This window comes from Xiphophorus couchianus, chromosome 4 (genome assembly GCF_001444195.1).
Source record: "Xiphophorus couchianus chromosome 4, X_couchianus-1.0, whole genome shotgun sequence".
NCBI lineage: Eukaryota > Metazoa > Chordata > Actinopteri > Cyprinodontiformes > Poeciliidae > Xiphophorus > Xiphophorus couchianus.
The window spans coordinates 9,621,376-9,636,311 of record NC_040231.1 but is presented as its reverse complement, the minus strand read 5'-3'; the positions used below and the strand labels follow the sequence as shown (position 1 = coordinate 9,636,311).

General features: G+C 39.7%; 1 protein-coding gene across 1 annotated transcript; it reads right to left on the bottom strand.

The window, feature by feature from the left end:
- Nucleotides 1–7,962, bottom strand: larp6a (La ribonucleoprotein 6, translational regulator a). Its single transcript, XM_028015276.1, has 3 exons — nt 5,836–7,962; nt 2,531–2,729; nt 1–1,944 (listed from the first exon to the last, which is right to left on the bottom strand). The coding sequence occupies exons 1-3, from the start codon at nt 6,687–6,689 to the stop codon at nt 847–849; spliced, it is 2,151 nt and encodes a 716-aa protein (XP_027871077.1). The 5' UTR covers nt 6,690–7,962; the 3' UTR covers nt 1–846.
- Between the last annotated feature and the right edge of the window lie 6,974 nt (nt 7,963–14,936).

The window sequence follows — 14,936 nt, the reverse complement described above, 5'->3', positions numbered from 1 at the left end:
TGGCAGTTTCAGTGATTTATTTGTACAATAGGAATTTTAGAGTACAAATACCCCAGCTCTGATGTGAAGGCAAAATAAAAGAATCCAAAAACATAAGAGCATCTATCCTTCCTGACCTGAATCTCCCTCAAAAACCCACTGTGGGTTTAGACTGGAAAAATAAAAATAAATAAAGCAGCTGCCTGCCAACCACATGCAGGGCAAGAGGAGAACCCTACAAAGTGCCAAAGCATGCTAACCATAATGAAAGAAAAATAATTAAAACTGAACTAAACCAAATGTGACATTTACCATTTATGGCAGTGAAGCTGGTATGGCCTCAATTTAAACAGCATGTGAAAACAAATGTATGCTTGACAAATAAAGAAAAGGCATATGGTGATATCCCAGTCCATGTGCCTATATGCCACTTAAACATCTAAATGTCATCCAAAGACAATGTTGCAAACATTTACACTGGACAAGACAGTTTACAGTGTGGGGAGGGGGGAGCAAAAGAAAAAAAAGGTGAAATTCTTTTCTCCAGCTTACCTCAAGTTTAGAGAAACTAAAGTTTAGAGAAGTTTAGAGAAAAATGGAGGCAACATGGTCCCTTTCAGTGGCATCTGTAGCTTTCTCTCAAAGCCATAATTAGTTTACATTCACTTTAATTTCCATTGGTAAACCCCTAATGTTACCATGGTAACAAAAAATGTTGTATAAAAATATAACAAAGACTGAAAACCGATGCACTCAACAAAAATATATCTACACAGTCTCAAATGTAGGAGGGGGCTGAGCAACAAGGCCAGGAACCTCTCATTTTGTTTCTGGGGGATGTGAAATGCGTCACAACATGCCACGTTATCAAGTCTGTGTGGCAGCAGTCTTTCCCCTCTCGGCAACTGTGACTCCATGAAAACCACGGGTTCCATCCGGACCCCTCGGTAACCTCATTACTCCTGGCGGCAGCCCATCGGCATTCTGGATTTTTCTACCCAGCATCGGGCTGCCGACTGGACTGCTCTCCTGAGATGCCACCTGCTTGCGCCGCTGAACCCATGGGCTCCCTGAAGGGGTCAGGCTACTGTCTGAGGAGTAGTCTGCCCACCGGCGCCCAGCCTCGGGGCTCAGCCTGCCATCGCCAAGCAAGGGAGACTTGTGGGAGTGAGGGGCTTTCCGCTGGGGACAAGGGCTGGCTCGGGGGCTAGACCAGGGGCTGTTGCGCGGGGATATACCAGGACTTAGATGATTGTTCTGGAAGCTGATGCCAGCAGTGGTGGGACTTAGTTTATTGCAGGATTGGGACTTCCTAGCTAGCCTGGGTGATGTGGGGGTGCTTTCTGTTTCTGATGAGCTGCATGCAGAGTCATCCCCGTGGTACTGAAGCTCTCGGACTCTGCTGTTGAGAGAACGACTTTTGCGCATTCCCCCCTCCTCGCAAGGTCGCTCTTTGAGTACTTTCTTCTTCGGTGGCTTGGTTCCTATCAGGACCACTTTTAACCCCAGCGAACCTGTTCCTCCATCTTCACCCCCAACAGCCTCATTGGCTTTAACAGCGGCCTCCACCTCCTCAAACTCCACAATAGCACACTCCTCATTTCCCAGCTGTGCGTACCGCCCGCTCAGCCTCTTGAGATCCGCAGGCAGGTCCTTCCCTGGCTTTAGGACTCTGACTGAGGCGATGGCACCGTATGTCCCAAATGCTTTGAGCAGCAGTTTCATCAGCTGTTCCTGCTGGGTTGCTCCTCCCTCATTGCTTCCATTATCCTTAGTGAGAGCAGCCAGTTCAGGCCACTTCTGCAGATCGCTCAGCAGTAGCATGCGGCTGGGCAACGACTCGCTGGCAAAGACTGGCACCGCAGATTTGCGGCGTACCTTACGACCCTCATCATTCAGCTCAAGGATCTTTGAGTGTTTTAGTGCATAGGCGGTTGTTCTCCAGTCACGAGTCAAGTGTTTCACCTGGAATGACAAAGTTTATTTCAGCAAGACCAGAGTCTCAGAGAGCCCACTGAGTTTTAAAACTGATCCAATCACTTGCTCATTTTTATAGCTTAGACACTGTTGACCTTTAATTCCTGATCAGTCAAAATTAGCCATGTTTAGCCTGGTTAAATATTCTGGTATAAACAGATTGAAACAATTACAAGCCAACAAATATGCATGAGCCTAAAGTAGCACCTGCTGTTGTGAATCAATGTGAGAACATCATAACCAAAAACAGCAACAGCTAGTCATGCTGACACTAGAAACATCCAATCCCACGGTAAGCCTCCATGTCACAGGGAAATACAATCAAATGCTTTTGTTAAATGTTGCAAATATAAATTGTGGTTGGATGCTTTATACTACCCTTTAGAAGCTTGAGAACAAAAAGACAAAAAGAACATTAGGATAAAATGTGTACAAATAGCCTGCAGTGAGGTATTTAGCATGTTGAAAATACACAGTAATTCAGGTTATTATAGCCTTATTAATCTACCTTAGTTTGCCTATTCAAATGATTTTCTGCTGTGTTTTTGCATACCAGTCTTGCAGTCATAGTTACCTTTTTGAACGAGGTGAGCAACTTGACGCTAACAAACCCAAGTTTATTGCGTCTGACGTGCTTGAGCAGGAAGGCGTCGTGCTCCAGGTTCTCATCAGACAGGTAAAACTCAATCTGAGTGACCAGCTTTTGGATGAGCTCCGTATCTGGAGGCTGCCAGCTCTCCTCCTCCAACTCCCCTCCACTGGTGCCGGCACCACTGTGTGTGGGAAGAGAACATGGATCACAGTCAGGAGAGACTTGCTGAGTGCTGTGAAATCTAAGTGTTTCATGTTTTAGACTAAGCACCAACATTAAAACTGTTGCACATTTTTCTTTACTTTCTTTAAGCCTATAAGCCACAGGCTTAAATGGCTGGCAGAGATGCAGCCTCATCCTGATATTTCTCTACAAATCACCAATGACTCCCTGCTTCCCCCTCCTACTTTCAGATTTTTCTTTACAGCCATCAACAAGCTGGGTCTCAGCGGCAGATCTTGTGTCCAACCAAGCCTTGAAACTGCCAAGGGCTCTCCATCTGAAGGGTGCAGAGTCACAGACTCTCCCTCCCACAAAGAATATGGTGGCTCACCACATCAGCCTCAATTAAAAAAAGCCACATAAACATCCTTCATTTTGTTACCCATTGTTTAATTTCTAACTTCAAAGAAGTTTGGTGCCAACCCTCAACTAAAATCATCCAAGTCTACCTTTTTAGTGTGTTTAACAGATTTAGTCTCAATATTTGTCAAGTCCTCATTCATACAGTCTCATGATATTCTCACAAGGAGATTTGAATACTGGTAAATGTTTTTTTTTTTTGGCTTTTCATATGTCCACTTTGAATCATACCTATTAAAATGTTATCAGTATGTACTGTTAAATCAATTCAGACCTCAATATTTACTCAAAAATCAAGAAAATTACTGGACAACCTTGAGCATCCTCTTTATCAGACCATCGTACAGAGAGTCTTGTGTCAGAGGCTTCGTCAAGACCACTGTATTATTGACTGCTACAAGACGTCCTTCCTATCCACAGCCTACGTCAATTTTGAATAAAATTACATGAATTGCAACACTTAATTTCCCTTTGGCATCAATTGAGTATTTTTAAATTTAATTTTAATTGTGCTTCCAGGGTTCCATCCTTCATATGGTTTGTTATCCATTTTCTTCCTCCGTCACATTTTAAAAAAAAAATGTTGGACACAATTCATTTGTGTGCAGTCAACACCTGGCTCTACAGAATCTTTTTCCTCTCTCAACAACTTGAATCATAAGCACAAAGCCCTGCCAACTTCCTTAAGACCAACAAGTCAAAAGTTCTAGTAGAAACTTGATCTGTTTTTTTGGAAAGTTCTGACAATTCTTTATTCTAGTAAGTGTGTTAGGTGCCAGTTTTGATAGGACTTTGAATATTAAAAAAAAAAAAGATCAATAAGATCACTCAGTGTTTGTGCTTTGATTTATGCGACAGTCTTCAGATATGCTAACTAACCCCTTCTTGTCAATATTCTTTTCCATCTATGGTCACATTTGATTAACTATTGTAATTCAATTCTCTGAATGCCCTTGCACCTACATATCTCAGGTCTTATGGAAACCACTCCACAAATGTTGATTCTGAATTTATCTTGCTGCCCTCAATTCTCCTGTCAACAACCAGAACTCGTTCATAACATCTGATGTGTTCCTTAAGGCTTCACTTTTATCCAATACCTATATGCTCACCCTAGTGCAAATCATATTGTTTTGCAACATTTCTTATCTCGCATATGACGATGACTTCCTGTCACATCACAGGGCCTAAGAGTTAAGAGTGTGTCTGCAATATAAAAAAAGTCAGTGGATGGGCAATAATTTCCTCAATCTTAATGCAAACACACAAGTTATTGTTTTGGTCACAAAAACAAAAGATTAGAAAAACAAATCAGGAAGGTCAAAGTTAAATTGACGATGCCTCCCAGAAACCTATGTGTAGTTAAGGTGCATGTGACTGAACATATTGTTCCTTTTAGGATATGAACCATGCAAACCTAACAGACCTAAGAGAACATGACAAGGCGAGGTGTTCAGTTTCTATGCTCATCAGCTTTGAAACAAGCTTCCTGAAAACCAGGGTTGTGCAGAAACTCTCTGCTCCTTTAAATGAAAAACATTTACTCCAGTTTTTCCACAAAGCTGGAGGCCGCACTCTTTTTACCATGCCTAATTTGTTTGAGAACAAAACGTTCCAATTACTTTTTTATGAAATATTACTCCTTCAATGTTATCTTAATTTTCACTGTGTTCCTTCTTCTTGCAAGATGACTATAATTGGTCCTACACGGTTCATCTAGACTTGTCAATATCATCATCAAGCAGCTGAGTCTCTGATGGTACCAAACCCACCAACACCTGGCTCAGGCTGTGAAGCAGAGCAGTCGGGTAGTTTTGCAGACTGGAGTGAGGGGCTGAATGAAATTTGTGTATGACTCATCACCTCCTCCCTCACACACACACACACACACACACACACACACACACACACCCTCAGTCAGCTTGCCAGCAGGCTGACCACGCAGCTAGTAGGGGCCCCACATCCACAAGACTTCGGACGCATACGCCCTCGAACGTTTAGAAATCACGCACAAGATTTGGATGCGAATTACACTCTTGATCCTGATAAAACTGAAATAAAGACTCTGAAGGAATGTTGTAGTAATCAGCGTATCTATACGATACAGGGTCTGAGTTCTAGACTAAGGAGCAACTTGCGAGTAAAAAGCAAACCCCTGGACTGAAGCGCGACCCATTTTCACCTTTGGCCTATCTACCACTGACTGACTCACTGTTTGCGCACACAGGATGGGGACCTTATAGAGCAGAGGATAAAAATAGCAAGCCATGACGCAGGGGAATTGGATTAAAGGAAGGTTGCTGTCCTCAGCCAGACTCAGGTGTTTGTTTAACAGCCTTGAAAACACTTACTACCCGGCGAAAGCAATATCCATCAAGTGAGGCTGAGTTTACACACTCACCCTGCCGGAGTCTACCTATTGTCTCAGCGTTAGGCTGTTTGGCGTGTTTTGCCATCACACCTGTCGGAATGTCGGTTTCTTTTGTTCTGCATCTTTTTATACTCTTTACAAGATATAGAGGAGTGCTAGATCATGTGCTGTCACTCCACCGGCTAGTCAGCTCTCAATGAATATGTGAAAAGCTTAAATTTCACTTAAAACTCGAATGGGTAGAGTTTTGGGGGAACTTTACAAGTTTAGATGAATTTGTATACAATCACACGAGTAAACCGAGCAGCCAATAAAGTCGGAAAAAAAGTCCCACCTTGATTTGTCGTGTCTCCCCAGCTCGTCCTCGCTGCAGCTGCCTCGGAGGCACTCAACATTACCGGGGTGCTCTTCCTCCGGCTCCTCGTCCTCCGCTGCCTGAATCGCCACGGTGATCGTCACCGTCCCCATCTCTTGCGAGTGCTGGTCCACGGTGATTACCTCATCGACGCTCGGGTCCGCGGGCGCATCCGAGGCTAGCTCCGCCGGGTTCACGCCGGGGACCCCCACGGCTCCGCTCATGTTGCTCCACTGGGTCCAGGCGGCTCCGCCGTGTTCCTCCCAGTCCCGGATGGTAGTAACAGAAGCAGCGGCAGCGCTTGCTCCCTGGAAGCTTCTAATCTGTTTCGGCTCAAAAGCGCTGGCAGGACAAGGAATGCGCAAAGCTGTTCGACGCTTCTTCGGACTCCAGCGATGGCGGAGAAAGACCCAGGGGGCTCCAAAGATGCGCTCCACGGCTCGCCAGAGAGCCCCGACCCAGATCCGAGCCTTTGGAGGGCCCTGAAGAGCAGCGGGGCTTGTAGCGGCCAGCGAGACGCAGCCTGGACCAAGTGAGACCGAGGGGCTGGAGCCTCCTTCTGCTGCCGCCCTTACTTCCTCATATGTAAGAGGCTTTCTGCTTTTGAAACGAGCTCTCGGATTGGGCCGCTGCAGCGCGTCTTCGCAGTCATTCCCAACCCACAAGCAAGAGCTGACACAAAGCCAAGAAGGAGGCAGGAGAAAGAGGAGGCATCGCATGAAGGCGTTCACTAAAGCGTGCATATTTCTGCTTGTCGTGTTTCGCTTACACACGCTGATTTTATTTAGACATTCGGAGTGTTGTCTGTATCTGTGAAAACACGCGTGCCCCATTCGCCCATCTCTAAGTAGGGGAGAGGGTACACGTGTTTGTGTCTAATTGGGAAAAGGTTGTGCCAAGGCCGACCCTTTGGCTAACACCGTTAATTGAATAATTGGCTTTTTGCCTCTGTCAGCGCGTGGAGAGAAGGTTGCGCAAGTGCATAAGAGCGTCAAGGAGCCAAGTTAAAGAGAGAAAGTAAGAATTAATGACAAGAGGTGCCATTAAGACGGGATTGCTCCACCCCTACAGATTTGTATATCCCCTCTCTGACCGGAGGGTCTAACATGCCGAATACATTTTCAGGCAATTGACAGCAATTGTATTCAAGAAAGCACAGACACATCTTTGACAAGTTGCAACTCAGTCCTGCAGCCGTCCTGGATGACATATTTAGGTCAAAATTGGTCTACTTACAGTATTTAAAGTCACAGACACTAAATTAGTTCAGGGCTTTTAAAAAGCACATTGCCACTTCTATTTGGTGTTTTGGTTCATAAGTTACAAAAACACCACATGCAGAAGGTATGTGGAGGTGTTTTACTTCCTATCAAAATAAGAAGGTAAGACAGACTCAAGCTTAGGTTGGTACATTTGTATCACTGTGAAATGTTAGTTGTGTCCTATTCCTGCAATTGGCAGGTAGTTGTTAAGTCATCCACTTGATAATAGGACACTCCTAAGAAACTGATACATCATCACTTCTCCCTGATTGCTATGTAAACCAACATGACTTAATACACCTCTAAGTGTTGTGTGAACCTAGAAGTCAGCATGTTGTATGCTTGGTAAGGAAGAAAACATGATCATACAAAATTGACTCTTTTAAATTTACTTTAAATCATTTTGATCATATTTTGACTATTTTGTGACGACACAAGAACCTATATTTTTTTTTATAAATGGCAGTGTGGCAAATAAAAACTTTTATTGTAACATTCTGTAGTTCTTAGTTTAGGAACTTATTAGGCCTCACATTCCAGAAGCAGTTAAGAAAACCCATTGTTATTCAATGTTACTTTTTTGCACTTTTATTAATTTAATTAGAGTTTTTAATCAAATTTGTCTGTGAAGTGAAAACTGGTGAAGAAAACATGTCTAAAAAGAGCAAGTCACAGTTAGTGTGACTTGCATACAAAGCAAGAATGGACAATAAAGGGGAGGTCAGCACTGCTGCAGTGGCTCGCTAGATGGGGGTCAAAATGAAACTTTCCTAAGGGCAGTCATCTTTCTGAAATATATCAATCAAAAATAGCAAATTGTAACTATCTTTAAAAACATGTAAAAAAAAATGCATCACTGTATCACTTTAATAATAATTAGTCTTGCTTGTTCTAAGCATTTTGTCTAAGCAAGATAAAAAGTAGCTACTTATTTACTACTTTCTGTTGGGCTTTTTTTGCTTGTGCTATACATCAAAATACATTAAAAACAGTGTTTTTTGTTGTTGTGGTAATTTGCAGTCATTTTCAAGAAATAATTAATCCATTCAAGTTTTAGTTCTTTATCAATAAATTCTTGCATATCAATGCCTGATTTAATTTTTTTATCAACAGAAAGCAATGTTATTGCATGTAAAAAAAAAAAAAAAAAAAACATTTTTTAATGAAATAAAAGATAGCAACAAAGCATTTTTTCTTCTTGAGGAAAAAGTTATGACACCCTACTGTACTAGGTAGTGTAAGCCCCTTTTGGTTGAAATAACTTTAGTGAAACTCCTCTGATAGCCATCCATCACTTTCTAACATAATTCTCAGGGAAGTTTGCCTCTCTCCTTAGTTTCAGCTGTAAGATGTTAGACTAACTAATTTGTTTCAATGTGATCTGTTTGAGGAGTTTCTTGCATCTTGCATGTACAGCCAGTTTGAAGCCACCCCACTGCACCTCAATGAGATCAAGATCAGGACTTTAACTCATCCCAGGACTTTCCATTTCTTAATCCTCGGCCAATCCTGAGTGAATTTGCTGTACTGTCACAATTTCCACAAGCATCCTCTAAAACAGATTTAATGGTGGATTTTTTTTAAGGTCAGCTGGCAAGATCCTTCTGCAGCAAAGCATCCTTAAACCATGGCTTGTTCATGCCAAGCATGTCCTCTGTTCTGGTGTCCAAATAATAAAATTTTAGACCTAGCTTTTCAAAAACCATAACTCCATGTGTCCTAGTTTATGTCTACATTTTGTTTAGGATACCTTGCATTAAACTTGTGCATTCTCTTTCTCGTTCTATAGGGATGAATTTTTACAACACCCTGATCTATGATTACATTTTTGAAGTCTTCTTTTAGCACGTTGTAGCCTTCTTTCATGTAAACCTGCTTGGATTGCCAAAGCAGGACATACAGTATAAGCAGTTTTTTAAATGTCCTTTACTTGCACACATTGTTTCTGAAAAATTAAATGTCTGATTTTAAATTATTTGGAGACCTCTTTTAATTCCCCACTAGAATCATAAGCTTCTGTCTTCCATTTGAACACGTTTGAACATGATTGAACATGTGTTCAAATATGTTGAGAAAAGCACACCATTGCTACAAGGTATCCTATTTTGTTCACATTTCTGTAATTTAAAATGAGGATTTCTATGCTGTTTATAAACTTTAATGCTTTTCCTTAAGAATACTTTAAAATTTCTACAAAAATACACTGATGTGCAAAGATAAAATCATTTATATAGACTGGTTAAATTTCTATGAATATTATGCTGTATTGACATTTAATAATGCATGGTTATACAATATATTGGGAAACAGGACCATTACAGCATGGTGAGCCAATAAAAATTATGGTAATATTAATATTATTAACTGAGATATATTTGCATTACATCCACTGTCCCTTTTTTCTGAATGTGATCAGTTTATCATCTTCTCTGTGGAAAGTTTCCAGCTACATTGGTGTCTCCTGTGTATAATTACACATTTCTTTCTACATTGATCTGGAACAGAGAACATAGACATGAACCCCTCCTGAGACCCTGTAAGATGAAGCAGGTATTGAACATTGATCAATGTATGGATTTATGGCTGCAGAGGTGTAGGCGTTTGCACTAATAGATAGCACATTTTGAATCGGTCTGGTGGTTTTCCATGTTCCCCCGTGACTCCAACTTCCATCTGTACATTGCTGTAAAAAGTATTTGCTCTCTGATAAATTTAGCTTTTTTGTTGCTGTTAAATGTTTCAAATAAATCGTACTATCACACAAAAATAATACACATTATAACTTCATTTAATTAACTGAAAAAAGCATCCAAAGAAACCTGGCTCATAAAAGTAATTGCCCTGTAAACCTATTAACTGTTTTGGCAACTTTTGAGCGGAAACAACTGCTGTCAAGTGTTTGTGTTAAAGGGAAATTCGATCACAGTGTCAGAATCTCACTCCTATCAGTCTTTTTTTTGGATTTGCATAGAAATTTGGAAGGCTTATTTTTTACGCCGACTCCCTTCATAAGGTCAATCCACACGTTTCAATCAAATTTAAATCTGGACAAAAAGGGAAAACAGAAGAAGTCTTCAGGAAGGCAAATATCTTTTACAGCACTGTGTTTTAGAATTGCCTATAAGAATGAGATATGGATGTCTTTGCTACCCTATAGAGGGGTAACCCTGTGACCCTTATCTCTGTTAAGTGGAAGACAGTGAATAGTACAGATTTACCTTTGCACTTTTCCTACATTTATTTTACTTTCTTCTTTCATTTATTTATTTTTATTCTTTATTCTATTGTGCTACTTGAGAGAGCAAAATTCCTGTTGTGTGTCACACTCATGACCAATAAATCTGATGCTGAACTTTATTTCAACAGCTTGACATTGTTTCTCTCCATTATGGCTACACAACCCCCACACCGGTGTTATTGGCTGTTGCCAGCTCTGCATGAAGTAGCTTTGCTCCTCCCCACTGCCAAACTGGGCTCGCAGCTGGTGGGCAGCCTGAGTCATTTTCTGCACCACATGCCATACACTGCTCCAGCCTGTGTACAATGCAACATGGTGGGAAATAAAGAGAGAGGGATTTGGGTGAAATAAAGTAACTTCCAGTAAATTCCCTACAGGCTTTTAGGTGATTGCTGCCTACTTATCTCCTCAAACCAAATGACAGCCTGCCAGCTTGTTTGAAGACTTTCACGTCATTTCATGGCATGCCTTGTTTTGTTTTAATCAGTTAAATCAATGCAACTGAATAAGCTACTCTAAGATACACAACACTTCATAAAATAATCAGTCTCTGAGTCAAAAATCATTCAGTCTCATAATTTATCCCTCATGATAACTGGAAAAAAGGCTGAAAGTGGACAACCCCGCCCATCCCAGACCTGACAGTTTATTTGAGTTATATGCATGCATTTCTTACAGTAGACAATAAATAAGATTTATTGCCAGCAGGTACAAAACATTATTCTAGTAGATATAAATTTGTTGCATGGTTAGTTCAGTAGATTCCCCATTGTTGCATAGGAAATGACAAGAACAACAAAAGTACAACATGAAAAAATGACCAGCACTCCACAAAAACAGACAAACACAACATAACGTGTGGTGCAATCAGATTTTGAAAGGCTGATCAGGCCTATCTTCTGACCCAACTGGGCAAGTTTTCTTGAGCCCCTTCTCCATTATCAAATCTCTCTCTAACCAGTTAATGTCTGGTTTGGTTCTAGTCAAATTGGGTGTGTCTCCATTGGCAGTATATTCCGTACTAGGGAGTGAATAACCATAACGTGGGCAGGACATGAGCACGCAGAGCTGTGGTTGTTTCTGATGTAATTTCTCTGAAATACGTATCTCAGCATATTTGTTTACTTTGAGTGGTCCTGTCCAGTTGACACTGCCACAATTGATAAAAAGCTTTGGACCTCAAGGTTCAACCATGGAATTATCTTTATGCAGGCCACCATCTTACAAAATACTATATCACAGATTCCATGGGGTAATCAAATGTAGTCTGCTGCCAATCAAATCTCTTGCATGCAATACCCTGCGAGGTCCAGATTGTATAGAACCTTTGAGTTTGTTCCAAAAAAATTGGGAGGACCCGCACATGGTTGCAGCTGATTGAGGAAGAACCAGTTAAAGGTTCTTTAATTTTCTTTAAGGTTCTTTAGTTTTGGTGGGTTCTGAGATTCTTTCTTTGTCACCAGCCTCAGGACCTCACTGGGAGTCCACATTTACCTGTAGCACACCCCTTCCTATACCAATGTCATGCAAGACAGCCAATTAATAAAGACACCTCATTTAGATGTATGTTTATATTTATACAATGTTGATAAGCTATCACTTCAAACATGAGAACTGATCACAAGACAGTTTTAAGGTCGTTTTCCTAAATGATAAGATTCCCTTTCAACACTTAACATATCGTGACAGGCATTGATTCATTGCTTTTTAGGCCATTCACCTTGAAATATTTTTCTAAAGTTATCACTTTCCAAAAATAACCGCCTAAGTAATTTTTTTTGCCAAAGGTGATTTTGGCAAAAAAAACAAACAAAAAAAAACAAAACAACAACAAAAAAACATCTCTTACCAAAGGACGATTATTTCCCATAGGCAAAAATAATAATAAAAAAAAAAAAATAAAATGGCATAAAATGACTTGAACCATTATTTTAGAAGGATGAGAATATTTTTGAAACTGTTTATTCTGGCTAGCTCATTTTGAAGGGGATTGGAGAAAACCAGTTCTAATGGGTAAAAAGTCAAATCTAAGATATTTTGAGCTGTACACTGTAAATAGTTGTGAAACTTTGAAAGGGAACAAAGGCAGTGCTGTTACATTGATACTGAACCTTCTACACACCACTTCCTCTTGTTGGAGTCCCATTTCTTTTTAGGGTGATCACCTTAGCTTTTACATCTTTAGCAATCAACAATCTGACATGTGAAACTTTTCCAGATATTTTTCTTCATTACGTACCAGTTACCATTTAGCATTTAAAATCCCATTTACACTTTGACTCAGGAGCTAATTTATGATTAAACCTTAGATCTTGATTCTACAATATCTTACATGAGTAATCACCTTTTAGTTTCTGAATTTATGTAAATGAGGCTTGGAGCGAACATCTCTAGAAGTGGTAGTCTGAGGTTCCCCATTCATAATGACATCAAGTTTTGTAAATACTTGCTATATTATGAAACCTTTATGACTAACTTTTGTTCTGATTCTAACATAAGTTTAAGTCTGCTTTGGAGTGAAAAAACACTACATTGTTTACTAAAGACCTACAAAAGTGATGTAATAAAAAAAACCTAACATAAATCTGTTAAATTGAGTAAATGGTTGCAATGTAGTTTATAAAAATGGGATAAAACGTTATCTTATAATACAATTGTTTAAAATTACAGAATTTTTTTTTCAAGTCTTTCATACATCCTTTATTATAATGCACATGCATAATGACATTCTAGTGTTTTAATCAACCCTTTTTCAACTCGCACATACACCACACATATCACAGCGTTTTTCATTTGAAAATGGTGTTGTTGTTTTTTTTTTTTTTAAATCCTCGACATAAACACATTGAGAGTGCCTGGTATACTGCAGTGTAATGCTGTGTTGATGCTTGCGTTGAGTTGAAAGTACTGCAGTGCAATCCCACAGACACTAACAGAGGTCCACATGCTACGATGACTCAGTAAAACCAGAGAAGCCTGTTGGATAAGCAGCAAATCAAGCTTAGTGTGAGACATTAATTCGGGATGGACATCAGAGTGAGTCCCATTTTATTAACCTTACCCGTCAGCCTGCCTGTTTACTCCCTGCTCTTCCTTCACACCTGCAACCAGTTACAATGAGCCATCTGTTTCTCATCCAGCGATCAGGACTCCCAGTATTTAAGCTTCCCTCTTTCATTTATTCTACTGTTGCCTACTCTGTGCTTGTTTCTTATACAAATCTACTTTACTTTTAGCATTTTGAATAGTATTGTATCAAATTAATTTCTAAAGCCATGCCTTAAGCATAACTGCTTGTCTAAATCAAACAAGTCTTGGCATCTGACCTTAAAATTCCTCACATTGAAATGTTTCACATTAAGAACTTTGGCTTTTTTCCATAAAACTGAGGCAATGTGAACTCAGTGGATTTATGCAGCATGAGTACTAGCACTACACAATAACTTTCAGCAGTGTCCAAAAAAGTTTGTGATTTTGCTTTACCTATGCTTAACTTATGAAAATATCTATAAATAACAACCTTGTTTTTTTATTACATACAAATGCCTTCAATCAGTCACGGCAGCATCCATGCTGTGCCACTGCCAACAAATCAGAGCTGGGGGTGTTAAAACAGCCCATTTATATTTACATTTTAATTATTGATCAAAACAAGTCCCGGTGTGCATATTTTTTATGATAAACAGTACAGCATTTTGTCTAAAAATGTTATGGATGCACAAGGACCCTTTCAATAAGCTGATTGCTGGAAAAAAAAGCCTTTTATTGAGCACTTGTTTTAAAAGCTTCTTAAATTTATGCAGTAAATGGATAAAATTGACATTTTAGTTTAACGTGTGCTGTCAGTCATACAGTTGATTATTTCCTCCCATCACATGTGTCAGCCTGGGCTTCATGAATAGATTGTGACAGGCAGTGTGTGGGATGCCCCTTTGATGAATCTGCACTTGTCTGTTCTCAGCAACTGCTTATTACCGCCTGGTTAAAAAGGGGCTGAAAACAAACAGCACAATTCATTTGATCCCATTTGTTGTTCTGAGGTATGATGTTGTCTGATTGTCTTGAACCTGGGCAACATTAAGGGCAAAAAGATGACATCTAAAATTTGTATGATATAATTAACGTTTGGTGCCACGTAATATAGCTGAATTTAAGCCCTAATATATTTAACTGTATTAATGTACAGATATAAACTTCCTGCTCACTGTAAAACTGCTCCTACTTTGGGTTTATTGAAAACAAGGTTAAAAACTTTTTATTTGTAGTTGCTTATTCTTAAAATTCTTAATTCCATTCACTTAATATTATATTAAAATTTTTTGTAATATTTGCTCTGTTTATTTTTAATCTGCTTGTCTTGATGTTTATATATATATATATATATATATATATATATATATATATATATATATATATATATAAGGCAAAGTTGCCTTGCCCAAAGTTGCTTAGTGTCAAAATAAGTCTTATCTATTAGGTATCTTCATCCTTTCTTTTGTGGGTGGGTATATTACATTGGAATTGCCATTTTTGTGCTAAATAAAATGGCCCTACCGTTCTGGGGACGTACCTTTGTTTCC